Here is a 13,943-nt window from a genome sequence, read left to right on the forward strand (position 1 = left end):
GGGGATAAAAATAACAAACCGGGACAGATCTAAGATCCAGATCGAATCTCATGTATTTTGTCTAATCTCAGGCTGTCACAAATTTTGGCGGACCCCAACCAATTATCATAAATAGTCTCCACCCAATAATAATAATGAAAGAAAAAAAGAAAAGAAAAGAAAAAGAAGATCTCATTTCTCCCTCCATCTCCCTTCCTCCTCTTCCGAAGAAGAAGAAGACGATCGTAAGGATTAAGGTTTCTTCTGCGAAGCGAAGATGAGGGAGATCATTAGTATTCATATTGGTCAAGCTGGGATCCAAGTCGGAAACTCCTGCTGGGAGCTTTACTGCCTCGAACATGGCATCCAGCCTGATGGCATGATGCCCAGGTATTATATAACCTAATCCTCAATATAATCGCTATGCCGTTATTAGATACGTTATGAAGAAGATTAACTCTTAAGGTTGAGAGAGCTAGGCGCTTTCTAAACCTACTTTTAGAACAATTGTTTTAGTAATTAAACTTTACATTTTACAAAAAAATAAATAATTGAACCTTTTTTTATAATAATTGAACTTTACATAGAGGATTAGCGCCTAATGATTAACCGAGCTTCTTAGCGTGGAGTTCTTAGCTTCGGATAAGAACAGTTTCTTAGCTTTTCTTAAGAGATAAAAGCAGCCGAAAATTGTAAAGAAAAAAAAATGTATCAAATCATGAGTTAAAACTCCAAATTAAGAATCCGGCTTAATCATGCTCTAAGCGAAACTAGTCGCTGTCTACACGATTTTGAGAACAATTGTTTTGTTAATTATACTAGAAACTGTTGGGTCAAAATCGGTAACTACAAAATCAATGTCATAAAGTTTTGGAGAAACCTTTCCTTAGAAAGAAAAAATACGAAAATTCGTATTTTAAAGAGTATTGCGCGATTTAATTAGCGCCTAAGCAAGCATTAGTTACTGCTTACACTAATCTTTTAGAAAAATCTAGAAAATCATTTCGTTTATAACTTATATTGGCGTTTGAGCACAGCCTAAACCGATTTTAAGAACATTTTTATAACCTTTTTAGTCGACCGTTTGAGAGATGAATCTAATAGCATTTTCCTTTGCAGTGATACTACGGTTGGTGTTGCGCACGATGCGTTCAACACCTTCTTCAGCGAGACTGGAGCTGGAAAGCATGTCCCTAGAGCTATCTTCGTTGATCTCGAGCCTACCGTTATCGACGAGGTCCGTACAGGAACGTACAGGCAGCTTTTCCATCCAGAGCAGCTTATCTCTGGTAAAGAAGATGCTGCTAACAACTTCGCCAGAGGCCATTACACTGGTGAGAAGAGAGAAAAAAAAAACATTTTCTGTGTTGTTCTATTTTCTTGGAATTTTGCAAAATGGTCCTTTAATTTGTTGTGTAATTGCAGTTGGGAAGGAGATTGTGGACTTGTGTCTTGACCGTGTGAGGAAGCTTGCGGACAACTGTACTGGCTTGCAAGGGTTCTTGGTGTTTAATGCTGTTGGTGGTGGAACTGGTTCAGGCTTGGGGTCTCTGTTGCTTGAACGTTTGTCTGTTGATTATGGGAAAAAGTCTAAACTCGGATTCACCATTTACCCTTCTCCTCAGGTACAAAGAAACTCATTAGTTATTACTTTAATTTGGTTTTGATGCATTGCCTTTTTGATCTTCAGGTCTCTACTGCTGTTGTAGAGCCTTACAACAGTGTTCTCTCAACTCATTCCCTACTTGAACACACCGATGTAGCTGTCCTCTTGGATAACGAAGCCATCTATGATATTTGCCGCAGATCACTAGATATCGAGAGGCCAACCTACACGAACCTGAACAGGTTGATATCTCAGATCATATCGTCCTTGACAACATCGTTGAGGTTTGATGGAGCTATCAATGTGGATATCACTGAGTTCCAGACCAACCTTGTCCCGTATCCTCGTATCCATTTCATGCTGTCGTCTTATGCTCCAGTCATCTCAGCTGCAAAGGCTTACCATGAGCAGCTATCAGTCCCTGAGATCACTAACGCCGTGTTTGAGCCAGCTAGCATGATGGCTAAGTGTGACCCCAGGCATGGGAAGTACATGGCGTGTTGTTTGATGTACCGTGGTGATGTTGTTCCTAAAGATGTTAATGCTGCTGTTGGTACTATCAAGACAAAGAGGACTGTTCAGTTTGTTGACTGGTATGATCTACAGACTGGAACTAGTTGCTATTGTTTTCTTTAGCTTCATGTAAACACAATTGCTTTGGTTTTGTTTTGAAGGTGCCCAACAGGGTTCAAATGTGGAATCAACTACCAACCTCCAACGGTTGTTCCTGGAGGTGATCTCGCTAAGGTCCAGAGAGCAGTGTGCATGATCAGTAACAACACAGCAGTTGCAGAGGTGTTCTCAAGGATCGACCACAAGTTTGATCTGATGTATGCCAAGAGGGCGTTTGTGCACTGGTACGTCGGTGAAGGAATGGAGGAAGGTGAGTTCTCTGAGGCACGTGAGGACTTGGCGGCACTGGAGAAAGATTATGAGGAAGTGGGTGCTGAAGGTGGAGACGATGAAGAAGATGAAGGTGAAGACTACTGACACCTTCTTCTCTGAATCATGTGCAACCAAAAAGTTTTTTTTTCAAAATTTATGTTTCTACTTGTGATTCTTGTTGATTACTTTTAATCATGTACAATTTACGTTGCACATTCTCCACCGTCTTGTTTTCATTTTGGTTCAATTCATTGGTAAAGTGACCATTGAGTGTATCAGAGTTCATTATCAATCTTTATCATCTTCTTAATTGTCCTTTTTTTTTTCTTTAGTTACAATAGGACTATGTAGAGATGTGTTCTACTTTTACATTCATGGATCCACACTTGCATGAATTGAAAAGGGAATGTTAGATGTGATCATGTAGGGCAGAAGAGCTGAGAGAGTGAAGGGAGATCCCAAATGGGATCGGTCGGATCGAATATTGGATATTCTGAATGCATGTTGTCGTAGTGAGTGGTAGCTCCATTCATTGCATATAGAGATGCAGATATCTGTCTTTCGATGTCAGCTAGACCAGAATGTTGTTCGGTTGAGTTATGATCGTTGAGATGTCCATGTGCTTCTTCCACTCTGTATTTAGCCAAAGGAACCTGATGGTTGAGTTCAGAGACAAGTGGCCAAGAGTAAGGAAGCTGGATACTGTCGGCTTCTGGTTGTAATATGGCTGGTAAATCAGGGTGGTACACGTTACTGAATGGCATCAGTGTGGTCGTGGGGTTGGCGGTGGGACAAGTAGCAGGCGAAGTGTAATTGATGTTGTGTTCTAAAAAAAAAGAGGCTGGTTTGTTTTGTTGTTGTTGTTGATGTTTCAGGTTCTGCTTCTGGTGAAGGAGGTTTCTGATCTTCAAAGACAGTTGTGAGTTGTTTGGGAAATGGTTTGCGAAATTGGTGCGAGTGTTGGAGCCACGTAGGAGACATGCAGCTTCGTCGTAGGCTCGAGCAGCTTCTTCTGCGGTCTCAAAGGTTCCGAGCCACATACGTATCTTTTGAGTGGTGTCTTTGATCTCTGCCACCCATTTTCCTGAAGGCCTTTGTCTGACACCAACGAACTTGGTCTTATTGGTGCCTTTGCTCTTCTTCTTTATTTTCTGCTTTTGAGTTGTTTGATGATGCTCCATTTTTTCGGTATGGTTGCTGTACATAGACGGAGATACATAAGTATTAATAGGTTTATATGTGCTCGTATGTTTCGAGGTAAGTGTTAGTGGGTGCCTCGTCTTCCCGAAGACTACTAGTTCTGTTATTTTAATGATGCTACGAATACAATTTTATAATGATAGTAGAATGACTCATGAGTTTTCTATTGTGTGGGTTCCATGTATTAATTACGTGCGCACCATTTGCTAACTTCTTAATATAAACAAAGCACTAAACCACCATGTTGTCGTAACCTCTATTTAAACTTTTGATTAAAGAATTGATAGTAATCTTTTTGTTTGAATAATATTGCAGGGTTAAATGTAGATGTAGTTATTTAATACGGATAATTTTCGAAATAATAAATTATAGTTTTAATTTAGAGGAAGAAAAAAAGAGCTAATCAAAAGATTACAAATCAACAGTAGCAATATGTGTAAAGAATGATTTACTTCAAAATTCTCACTTTAATACAAAAAAAAAAAGAACAAAAACTTCTTCTTTCTTCTCCCAAACATAAAGCCACCATCGAACCTGTCTTTTCAGGGAGTCACAACCCAACCGAATTCCCAACTGACGCTTAACAATTTCACAAACTTTCCTTCCCTTCTAATATACACTTTCCTATCATAGAGATAGAAATTTCATTTCATAACTTATGAAGGACTAGACCCATTCTTCATCCCTCCCAACAACAAATGGTGAATAATGCAAACCCAAAAATAATGTAAACACATGAATGCAAAACTGACGACGCTTTGCGGTGGAAAAATAAAGCTCACAAGACACTGTAAATGAACAGATTGGTGTGGGTTTAGGATGAAAGCATGGATTGGAGAGCGTGTTGCTGTTCGGGTTTCAGTGTTGACCATATTGAGCCCAATGCCGACGGTGGCAGTGTTTGCTGAAGTTGCCTTAGTATATTAACCATACGACCTGCCGTCTCTTGTGTCACCACATCTTTCCCTGTAAGCACCTGGCCAGCCATGATTTACGCACACATTGATATTTTTATCAGTTCAACAATGCAAAGATAAAAATCTTGTCTATGAGAAGCGTAATTAACAAACAAACCTCAGCGAAAACTGTTATAATTTTAGGAAGATACTGGTTATTGGGGCCTAAAAGGTCCACATCTTGCCTGCAAGTTTATCATCAATCAGCCGTTTTAGACAGTCGGTCACAAGGAATGCAAAAAAAAAAAAAAATTGCGCCAAGTAAAAATTAAAATCTAAACACATTGGTCACCTCTCAACCATTGAACAGAGCTGATCATGAACCACTTTGGCTTCAATAACATCATTACTTAAAGGCAAACAGTTCAACCACGCAGGAAGTACCTAAGAAACCCAAAAACAGAGTAAAACTTAATGATCAACAAAAGTAACCCATATGTATTCGTGCAAACCAACCAGATGGCGATAACTATCTTAAGCTATACCTGAGAAGAATCGATACTGTCACGGTGAAATAGGCAGATCTTTCCCACAGCGGATACAGCATTGTCATATGCCATGGCGTTTTCAGATTGCCGAGCATTTGGCTGCTGTATCACAACATTTAATCTTGACAGAGCCTCTGATGAAACAAAAACATGTGTTACTACCTGTGTTTAAAATGGCGCATGGCGCACCAAGGCGAGACGTGCCGAGCCTTGCGCCTCGCGCCATGGCGCAATATGGCGCTCGCCTTGAAGAAAATTTTAGTTACGTCATTTTAGTTACGTCTTGTTTTGTTTTGTATTGGAGAAGAAACTTAGAGAACACTTATGCAATGATTGATATACTAAATTTAAATAAGATGCAAGCTTTATTATACTAGAGAGTTCTAACCTTAAGCAAAAAACCTTGAGATCTAGATCTATGTTTTACGTAACTTCTCTTTTATAAAGCTAGGGTTTGGCGTTTAAGTTTCCCCGGTTAAGTTTTTTTAAAGTCTAAGGTTTAATTTTTTTTTTTTTTGAGCAAAAAAGTCTAAGGTTTAATTATTAATTAAGGCTTATATGGTTTAGATACGGTTTACATTAATCTCGCCTTACGCTCGCCTTTGCCATGCTCGCCTTCTCGACAAGGCACCCATGGCGCGCGCCTTAGGGAACCCACCCTCGCCTAGGTGGTACATGGCGACAGAGCCATCGCCTGAGTGCGCCTTGCGCCATGGCGCAAAAGGCGAGCGCCATTTTAAACAGAGGTTACTACTTATCTGTAAAGCGTTGATTAAACAACCACTAAAGACTATACAACTGGGCAAAAGGTATACTTTACCTCCAACAAGAGGCTTGAATACAGATCCGCCAAACTCAGCACAAACACCAAGCCCATAAACGGCAGCCTGAAACAAACAAGAGGTCATATCAATTAGTATACAGATTCAGAAACACCGGATAACAAAATGCAGGATATACCTGTCGAACTTCTGGGCTCTCGTCATTGCAAGCTTCCAGTACGAATGGAAGATAAGTATCGTAATATCTGCCAAACAAATATCAGAAAAAAATACATAAGAACACTGAATACTGAAAATGCCCAGTGTACAAAGATCCAGTGAATGCATATCCTTACTTGAAGGCAGCATCACGGCATTGCTCTGCAACATCATCAAAAATGCATATCGCAATCCTTCTCTCTTCAGCGGTTTTATCCCTTCCCTAAACTCAACAAATACACATCTATATCAAAACAGAAAATCAAGGCAGACTAGAACTAATATTGCATCAGCCCCATCCCCAAAGCACATATTTAGAAACTCTATTCACCCGAACCAGAGTGCTAAAACTCCACTTAGTATCATAGAACCGAAAAACAAGATTTGAGTGATGACAACTTACCCACATAGGAGTTAAATAAGAGGATAACTCATCGAAGAAAGGTAGAAACAAGGCCTTGAATGTCTTAACCAGTGTTCCCAATATTTCACCGACCTATGTGCAGACAATATATCAAGCATGAATACAAGCGTTGAAGATAGCAAACTTCATTACACTTGCATTTGACAATGGTGAATCACAGAAAGCTAACCTGATCAAAAATTTCTTCCTCTTGCTCATTTTCCTCTTTAATAAGCTCCCCCTCTTCAGCGTCAAAGTCTTCAGCATTAGCTCTCTCTCCCCTCTCTCGCTTCCTGCTAGAGCTTGCTGTCATAACTTGCTTTACCTCGTCAACTATGGATCTAATTTTCCCTTCGTCCAATAGATTTCCGGAGATCTGAAATACATTGACAGGTTATAGGATACCATTTTTCCAACACAATGCTACGATTTACTCTACGAGGCACATTATAAAAGATTTGCTCAAAGCTCTCTATCACATACCCTAAACCTAAACAAAGCTTGAAAATAAGGCCAGCTGTAAAGGCAACATAACTCATCATTCTCGATACTCTACGCTCAGAAGGATTAAACAAGTAATAAAGTAGGGGGAAACACACGATCATTTTGTCTACAGGCTTCCCAATACAAGCAATCACATAGATGACCATTATTAGCTAAACCATTTAGCCTACCAAAGAGAGTGCAGCATTGTCAATTGGAAATGTTGGAGTGACTTGACGCGGCCAATTTATAATAGGATTGTTTAAAATAAATTCTTATTGCTATTGAAAGGTTACCTGCAAGCATTCATTGATAGCTTCCAACATACTCACACAAATCTCTGTATCAGGTTCCTACATAAAATCCAATCATCATATATTGGATCAAAGCCGAAAGGGAAAATAGAAAGGAAAAATGAACACAATACACACTAACTTTATGCAACGCTTCTAGCATGTTTGGAATTATATAGTCAGAAAGCTGCTTTAAATAGGATAGATCGCGCCCTTGAGCTTCTCCTTTCTCTATCGCCAGCTTAGCTGAGCGCATTAGTTCCGGCATGGCTAGAAAAGAAAAAAATATCCAATTTAGAAACTTGTCATTTATAGATCCACAGATTGGATTATGGACAATATATTTACTGATGTACCTGACACAGCTGCTCTTCTAACTTCTTCGTGAAAATAGAATTTCAGCAAAGGAACCAGTGTAAGTGCAACCTACAATATACTAATTCAGTCTATCCAGTCCCAAAAACAGCAGAGGATAGTGACCAAAATATAGAGCCGATCAACCATACAAACCTGATCAATCCAGGGAAAAAACCCTTCTTTTAACTCATCAGCATAGCAACAAAGCATGTTACAAGCTGTGGCTTTTTCTTCTAGGACACTTGTTTTGATTCCTATTCGTTTGTCTCCCAGGATAATGGTCTCCATGCTGCATAAACAAATCGAATTAGTACAAATCTACCACGTCAAATCCATACGTAAATTACATTTATCACATATTATCGCAACCTTAGGTAAGAGTAAAAAATGAAACAACAAAACTATTTTGACAAGAAATAGACGGAAATTATTTGTTATATAAAACAATTAAAACATGCCATGTCACAAAGGAACATAATCTCAGAATAATAAATATCTCATGGCAAGAAATAAGAAACAATTCAGCGGAAGCTGCAGCTCCAACAACATACAGAGATTACTCATGCCATTTTTAAAAAGATTGAAGTAGTTTTCATGCAAAGGAATACGAACTAATAAAGCAGGTACAGAGGCATCAGAACAATCAGATGAAGTGTAAAGAATAGTAGAAAACCTTTCATCATCAGAATCCTCTGCTTCATTTTCTGAATCAGCAGATGTAATTGTTACATCTGGTTTAAGTTGAGCTGACTGAAGCAAAGGAGGCATCACAACATCCATGTATGGGAGAAAATCTTGGCCTAGACACTTGCAAAGCCTAGCCCATGCCTAAGAAAATGTAAGGTAAATATAAGAAAGTGAATTTACATATATAAGTTTACAAATGACATATCGGCCAAGCGGCCTAGCATGTTTTAAACAGAATTTACCTGTAACATATAGCTCGTTATTGGATCATCTGCCTCCATTTCAGTCCCTTGCAATGACATAAGAACTTCCATGACCTGGAATAGACATGAAAAATATTTTCATTCGATAGCTTGAGATAGTCATCTGTAGCACAAAAATAAGATTACAACATATAGCATCATTTTTGAAAATAATTGACCCATGTATATAAGCACACCTGTCTAGCATCCTCCTTAAATTTGTCCTTTCCAACTGCCATTCCAACAAGACTGATGCATTCCATGGATTTAGCACGAAGCATCCGCTTAGATTTGTCAGTTGCGTTCATCAAGATAGTTTTGAGATAAGGCATGACAACATCATAGTACTTTTGGAAGTGTTCCTGCAAATTCAAATTATGTCAGATCAAGAGTTGCATGCAAGGAAAACAATAGATGTAACATAACCTCTTCACATATACCTGTGATGAATCAGCAACTGAAGCTAGAGCTGTTAAAGCACCTTCTTGCACCATTTGTTTTCCATTCTATCAGAAACAGCGTCATAAACCAAATTAATCATTGAGGACACTCTGTTTAGTTAGTTGTTTTAAGGAACAAAGTTGCACAGTACACTTACTTGCAGTAGCACCAGTAACTTGCTCACTATTCCGTCTAAATAAGGTGCCAATATTTCAGGTGTACAATTCTCACTGAAGTTGAGCACTGCTGAAGCAGCATGAGCCTAAATGAGGTCGCAAGATATTGCTTTAGAAGGCGCCAGAAGATTATATTAACAAATATACATAGTTAACGGAAAACTAACCTGCACTCGTGGATTCTGGAGATCATCCATAGCAGCAGCAAGTGCAGGGAGCACTATCTCATGATGTTGGTTCTGCAAATCAGGACCCAAATCTGTAGACAATTGTCCAATGGCATTTATGGCTGCCCACCTTACGCGAGGATGAGGACTTTGAAATTGGCTCAAAACCATGGACACCACTTGCTCTAGATTTTTTATCATCACCTACATTATATTCAAGATCAAACTGTAAATCCTTTGCAAGTCCTCGACAAATAAATCATGAAAGAAACAATCACGATTTAATATCCAACTAAAAGCAAAAGCAACAAACCCTACAGTTGCCATCACAAAGAGATTACCTTTGAGCAACCTTCAGCAATCTGAGCAAGCGCAATCAAAGAAGCGTGGTGCTTCTGCCACTCAGAGGCAACCAAGTAAGCAGAAAACTGCTGATACGCAACCGGAACAATGGTGTTCCCTCCCAAGGCAATTGCTAACCGATCCAAACACTCTTGACCCATGCTGTAGTTACTCGTCTCACCAGCATCCTCGTCCTCAGTCTCAGCACTATACCAAGCAGGATCGTCCTCAACATCCTCAAGCATCTTCATAAGAACCGCAAACAACCTGTCAATAAACTGAGGTAGCTTCCTAACCATCCCAGGGGCACGCTCACGCGCCTCAGCCAAAGTTACCAAAAACTCAACCGCGAGATGTCGCGTGCTCTCCTCGAGGGACTCAGCCTCTGCGATCTGAAGCATCGAGCCAACTATATCAAGAAGCTGCCGTCTAAGGAACCGTGGCTCAGTCCCAGCCAATTCGATCAAAAGCTCTAGCGCCTCCTGAGCCGTCGCTTCGTTCCCGTTATTAAGAGACTCAGTCAACGTCCTGATCATCGCAGGCAAAACGTCTTGGAACCTATCACGCTCATTAGAGTTCGATAAACACTGAACGAAACTAATCACCGCGTTGAGAGCGGCGATTTTGACGTCTGAGCTAGCTGATTCGCTAGTCAAGCACTGGAGAAACACGCCGTGCAGATGCTTGATGTGAGGAGTCAAAGTCTCCCCAACGTACTGCGACAACTGCGCCACGATTAAAAACGCCGATTCCTGCAACTTCGACGAATCCGACGACACGCACTGGAAAACGAACGGAAGCAGCTCCGGCCATCCGTTCTCCGGGAGGATCCCCGAGGCGAGCTCGGAGACCGTATCGCAAATCTTCTTGGAGATCGATTTCGCCCCCTCGCGCTGGATACAAGACAGCATCGACGATTTGAGGGAGGATTGAGTGGGGAGGGAGAGACGCGGCCACAGGTAAGCGTCGTCGCGCGTGAGAAGCTTACGGAGGAGAACGGCGGCCATGGCGCGAGCCTCGGGGTGAGGAGAGAGCTGGAGAAGGTGAGCGAGCTTCAAGGCGAGGGTATCGGGATTGGTCTGCTTGGCGAGATTGAAGAGAGCCTCGGCGGAGGAGCGCTGCTCGTTGGAAGAGGACATGAGGTGGGAGATGAGTGTCTCGAACGGCGCCGTATCGGAGCCGAGGACCATCGCGAGCTGCGCTTGTTGCTGAAGCTGATCGGAAGCCATGGTGGGCGGCGGCGGGAAAAAACTAGGGTTGAAATGCTATCTATCTCTCTCCCCAGATGATGCGAGTCGAGAGAGAGAGAGAGAGAGAGAGCGAAGACGAGATGAGGTTTGTGAAGAGATAATTTTTTTTTTTGTTTTTAATATTCTATTTCCAGTTTTTTTTTTAAACTATTCGTGATATGAGGTGGTGTCTGCTGTGGGCCGCGGGGTTAGCCCATATATATTCTCTCTACAATCAATTTAACAAAACAAGTATAACATGACTACTAATGTTTCTAAAAAAAAAAAAAAAAAACATAACTACTAAAATTGATGACATAACTTCTAAAAACACATGATACGAATCATTCTATTTAATGTTGATTTATATTTTTGGCAAACTTATTAGAATATAATAATAATTCATATATTACATTCAATATTGATATTTTTTTTTGTAAACTTTTTTTTTAAATATGGTAATAGCTTATACATTATCTGCAAAATAAATATATTCATATATAACATTTCAAATTTAGAAATATTATTATTATTGTATAATTGTACAATTTGTATTGCTAAAGCTTTCAAAAAATTCTACAATTTTTAAAAAATTTAAATATCTGATCGTAAGATCATTAGTTTCTTATATATCTAAAAAATTTATAACTATTGTTTAGGCTAAATTTTGATAATTATACAATTTTATATCATTTTTATTAGTTTTATACAAATTGATCTAATATATATCAAATCTATATTAAATATTAGTAAGAAAATAATAAAATCTATAATATTTAATAAAATTTATTTTTAAATATAAGTTAGATTTAAAAAATTCCTTACTGCACATGGTGTAAGAAAACACCTAATTAGTTGTATTTCAAGGGTGGATGCTAATTAATTGATATAAAACCAATGTGTGTGTGTGTGTCCCATTTATGTATTGTATGTTTAAAATTAAAGGTTCGCTTTTAATATACGCAATTTTATCTTTTATATTAACTATGAGACTTGGTAAAACTTTAGATTCTACTTTCTTAAATGAGATAACTATTAAGCAAATGTTGTATTATCATTTCATAAAATTTCGCTCAAAATTTCAAATTTGTATATGTTCATTTTTTTAACGCTGATTTATTATGATATTACAATTATGAGAAATATTACATAGATGGTGCGACAACCCTTGTAAGTAATTTCTTATGTATTATGCATAATTGCTTAATAACTCGTTCTTTCTAGAATTTGAAATCTAGATTTACTATACTCTGAAAGAAATTGCATAGTTTAGGATTCAAACTATAGATTTAGGTATAGAAACCTTTAAACCTTAACCATTAGGCTACGGTGCTTCCACATATATGTTCTTTTGTAATCCGAATACAGTTAATTTCAGAATATAAACCCCTACTTCCGAGTTCCAACCAAAATATTCGGCAATTGTTTTCTATTTTATGGATAAGATTTTTTTGAGCGACAATAGACCATACTTTTTCCCCTCCATTTTTTAAAACTTATAATTACTGGATTTTATTTTCAAACTCAATGTGCCATAATAGCCCAATACACCATCTTTGGGAACTTCTTTTCGAACTATAAAATCTTAAATTTGGTCATGTAAAAGTACAAAATATGTTTAAAAATCTAATTTTAATCTTTCAAAAGAAATAATTGTTTCCTTAAAATGTTAATTTTATCTGTACTAAGAAATTTAAATAAACGCAATATTATTATTAGTTATATTAACTGTCCAAATTTTTATTTCCTATAATAAGCAATTAAATTTATATAAGTAATTATATGATAGTATTATTATCTTATTACTAAACGGCTATGGTATATTCTACTTAATTAGTAAAATGTATTGGTAAATGCACCAATATCTAACTATTGTCATAACTGTATAAAATCCCCTATATATTAAAAGAGAAGCATTATAACATTTTTTGTAGTCACGTGTCATCACCACAATCATTTTTAGAATCCTTAGAAAAATATGTTGGTCCATCAAAATATATAATAAGCTTTTTATTAAACTAATCATAAATTGATTATTAATGTTCTTCATTGTTTCCTCAAATAAAAATTACGGAGTTACCAAATGTGGCTAAAGTATATATGACAATTAATAATTTTGAATAATAAAAATTTGATAAAAATTAGTATATTCTCTATCATTTTTTTAATTTTAACATATTAAAATAAATTAAACAACCACATTAACAATATAGTAAAAGTTTAGATTTTTCTGTATATGTTATATTTTGATTTTTTTAAACGAATATAAATGACTAAAGGTGTCAAAAATCTCACATTGAATTTTTCATGGTTTAAATTTTTTTGTTATAACCAGATATAAATGATTACAAAATTATATAATAAGAAGTTTCATTAAATAAATATTAATATGTTAATATTGTTTAAAATAAATTATGTACCATATAAAATATATATGTATTTTAATTTCGAAATTTTCTTTGATTTTCCGTTTGATAAACATCTTGAACAAATACTGACAACTTAATATTTAGTTTTAAAACTTTTCATAATGCTTTTAAAATTATAAATGACTAAAACTATTAAATATCCCACAAAAAAAATTGTTATCGGTGATTCAAAATTTTGTTACAAAAAATACAAATGATTAAAAATAATATGAGCATAGAATATTATTTAACAGTTATCAATATTAAAAATGTATTATATATCTATGTTAATATCATTAAAACTTAATTGTATATCATATAAAATAGAAAAAATGTTTGTTTGAATTAGTAAAATTTATTTATGTGTTTACATCAATTTAATCATATACGTAATATTTACTGAGTTTTTAATTATCGATATATATGTAAAAAAACATATAATACATAAAACTAATTTATATAATATTTATCCCACGCAAGACGCCGATATTAACTTAGTACTTATTAACACTTGAGTCTATAGCTATTCAAAAAATCAATAGTAGTTGTGTTTAAGACTATCATGTCCTAAAATTGAGACTGAGGGCAATCATCTTATTTCCCACATCGGAATAAATATAT

At 36.9% G+C, this 13,943-nt stretch overlaps 3 protein-coding genes across 3 annotated transcripts; 1 reads left to right on the top strand and 2 right to left on the bottom strand.

Annotated features, from left to right (window-relative positions):
* Positions 1-53: 53 nt before the first annotated feature.
* On the top strand, positions 54-2,780 carry LOC106434404 (tubulin alpha-5 chain). The gene is made up of 5 exons (XM_013875275.3): positions 54-369; positions 1,099-1,313; positions 1,405-1,604; positions 1,670-2,178; positions 2,260-2,780. The coding sequence occupies exons 1-5, from the start codon at positions 257-259 to the stop codon at positions 2,573-2,575; spliced, it is 1,353 nt and encodes a 450-aa protein (XP_013730729.1). The 5' UTR covers positions 54-256; the 3' UTR covers positions 2,576-2,780.
* On the bottom strand, positions 2,657-3,787 carry LOC106443200 (ethylene-responsive transcription factor RAP2-11-like). The gene has a single exon (XM_013884784.3). The coding sequence runs from the start codon at positions 3,673-3,675 to the stop codon at positions 2,890-2,892; it is 786 nt and encodes a 261-aa protein (XP_013740238.2). The 5' UTR covers positions 3,676-3,787; the 3' UTR covers positions 2,657-2,889.
* Positions 3,788-4,029: 242 nt separating this feature from the next.
* Positions 4,030-11,062, bottom strand: LOC125596324 (importin-5-like). Its single transcript, XM_048771510.1, has 20 exons — positions 9,685-11,062; positions 9,344-9,547; positions 9,158-9,262; positions 9,000-9,065; positions 8,757-8,921; positions 8,560-8,634; positions 8,304-8,458; positions 7,784-7,919; positions 7,630-7,699; positions 7,416-7,543; positions 7,277-7,333; positions 6,688-6,873; positions 6,498-6,590; positions 6,232-6,317; positions 6,075-6,141; positions 5,935-6,001; positions 5,112-5,248; positions 4,919-5,010; positions 4,745-4,811; positions 4,030-4,646 (listed from the first exon to the last, which is right to left on the bottom strand). Exons 1-20 carry the CDS (start codon positions 10,912-10,914, stop codon positions 4,485-4,487), a joined length of 3,348 nt encoding a protein of 1,115 aa, XP_048627467.1. The 5' UTR covers positions 10,915-11,062; the 3' UTR covers positions 4,030-4,484.
* Positions 11,063-13,943: the final 2,881 nt, after the last annotated feature.

The sequence above is a fragment of the Brassica napus genome, chromosome A3 (genome assembly GCF_020379485.1).
Source record: "Brassica napus cultivar Da-Ae chromosome A3, Da-Ae, whole genome shotgun sequence".
Taxonomy (NCBI): Eukaryota; Viridiplantae; Streptophyta; class Magnoliopsida; order Brassicales; family Brassicaceae; genus Brassica; species Brassica napus.

Coding starts and splice junctions, on each gene's coding strand:
- LOC106434404 (XM_013875275.3), top strand. CDS start 257: ATGAGGGAGATCATTAGTATTCATATTGGTCAAGCTGGGATCCAAGTC. Junction 1,314..1,404: donor CGCCAGAGGCCATTACACTG/GTGAGAAGAGAG, acceptor GTGTAATTGCAG/TTGGGAAGGAGATTGTGGAC. Junction 2,179..2,259: donor ACTGTTCAGTTTGTTGACTG/GTATGATCTACA, acceptor TTTGTTTTGAAG/GTGCCCAACAGGGTTCAAAT.
- LOC125596324 (XM_048771510.1), bottom strand. CDS start 10,914: ATGGCTTCCGATCAGCTTCAGCAACAAGCGCAGCTCGCGATGGTCCTC. Junction 8,635..8,756: donor TTAAGGAGGATGCTAGACAG/GTGTGCTTATAT, acceptor TGTCTATTCCAG/GTCATGGAAGTTCTTATGTC. Junction 6,002..6,074: donor AGAGCCCAGAAGTTCGACAG/GTATATCCTGCA, acceptor TGTTTGTTTCAG/GCTGCCGTTTATGGGCTTGG.
- LOC106443200 (XM_013884784.3), bottom strand. CDS start 3,675: ATGTACAGCAACCATACCGAAAAAATGGAGCATCATCAAACAACTCAA.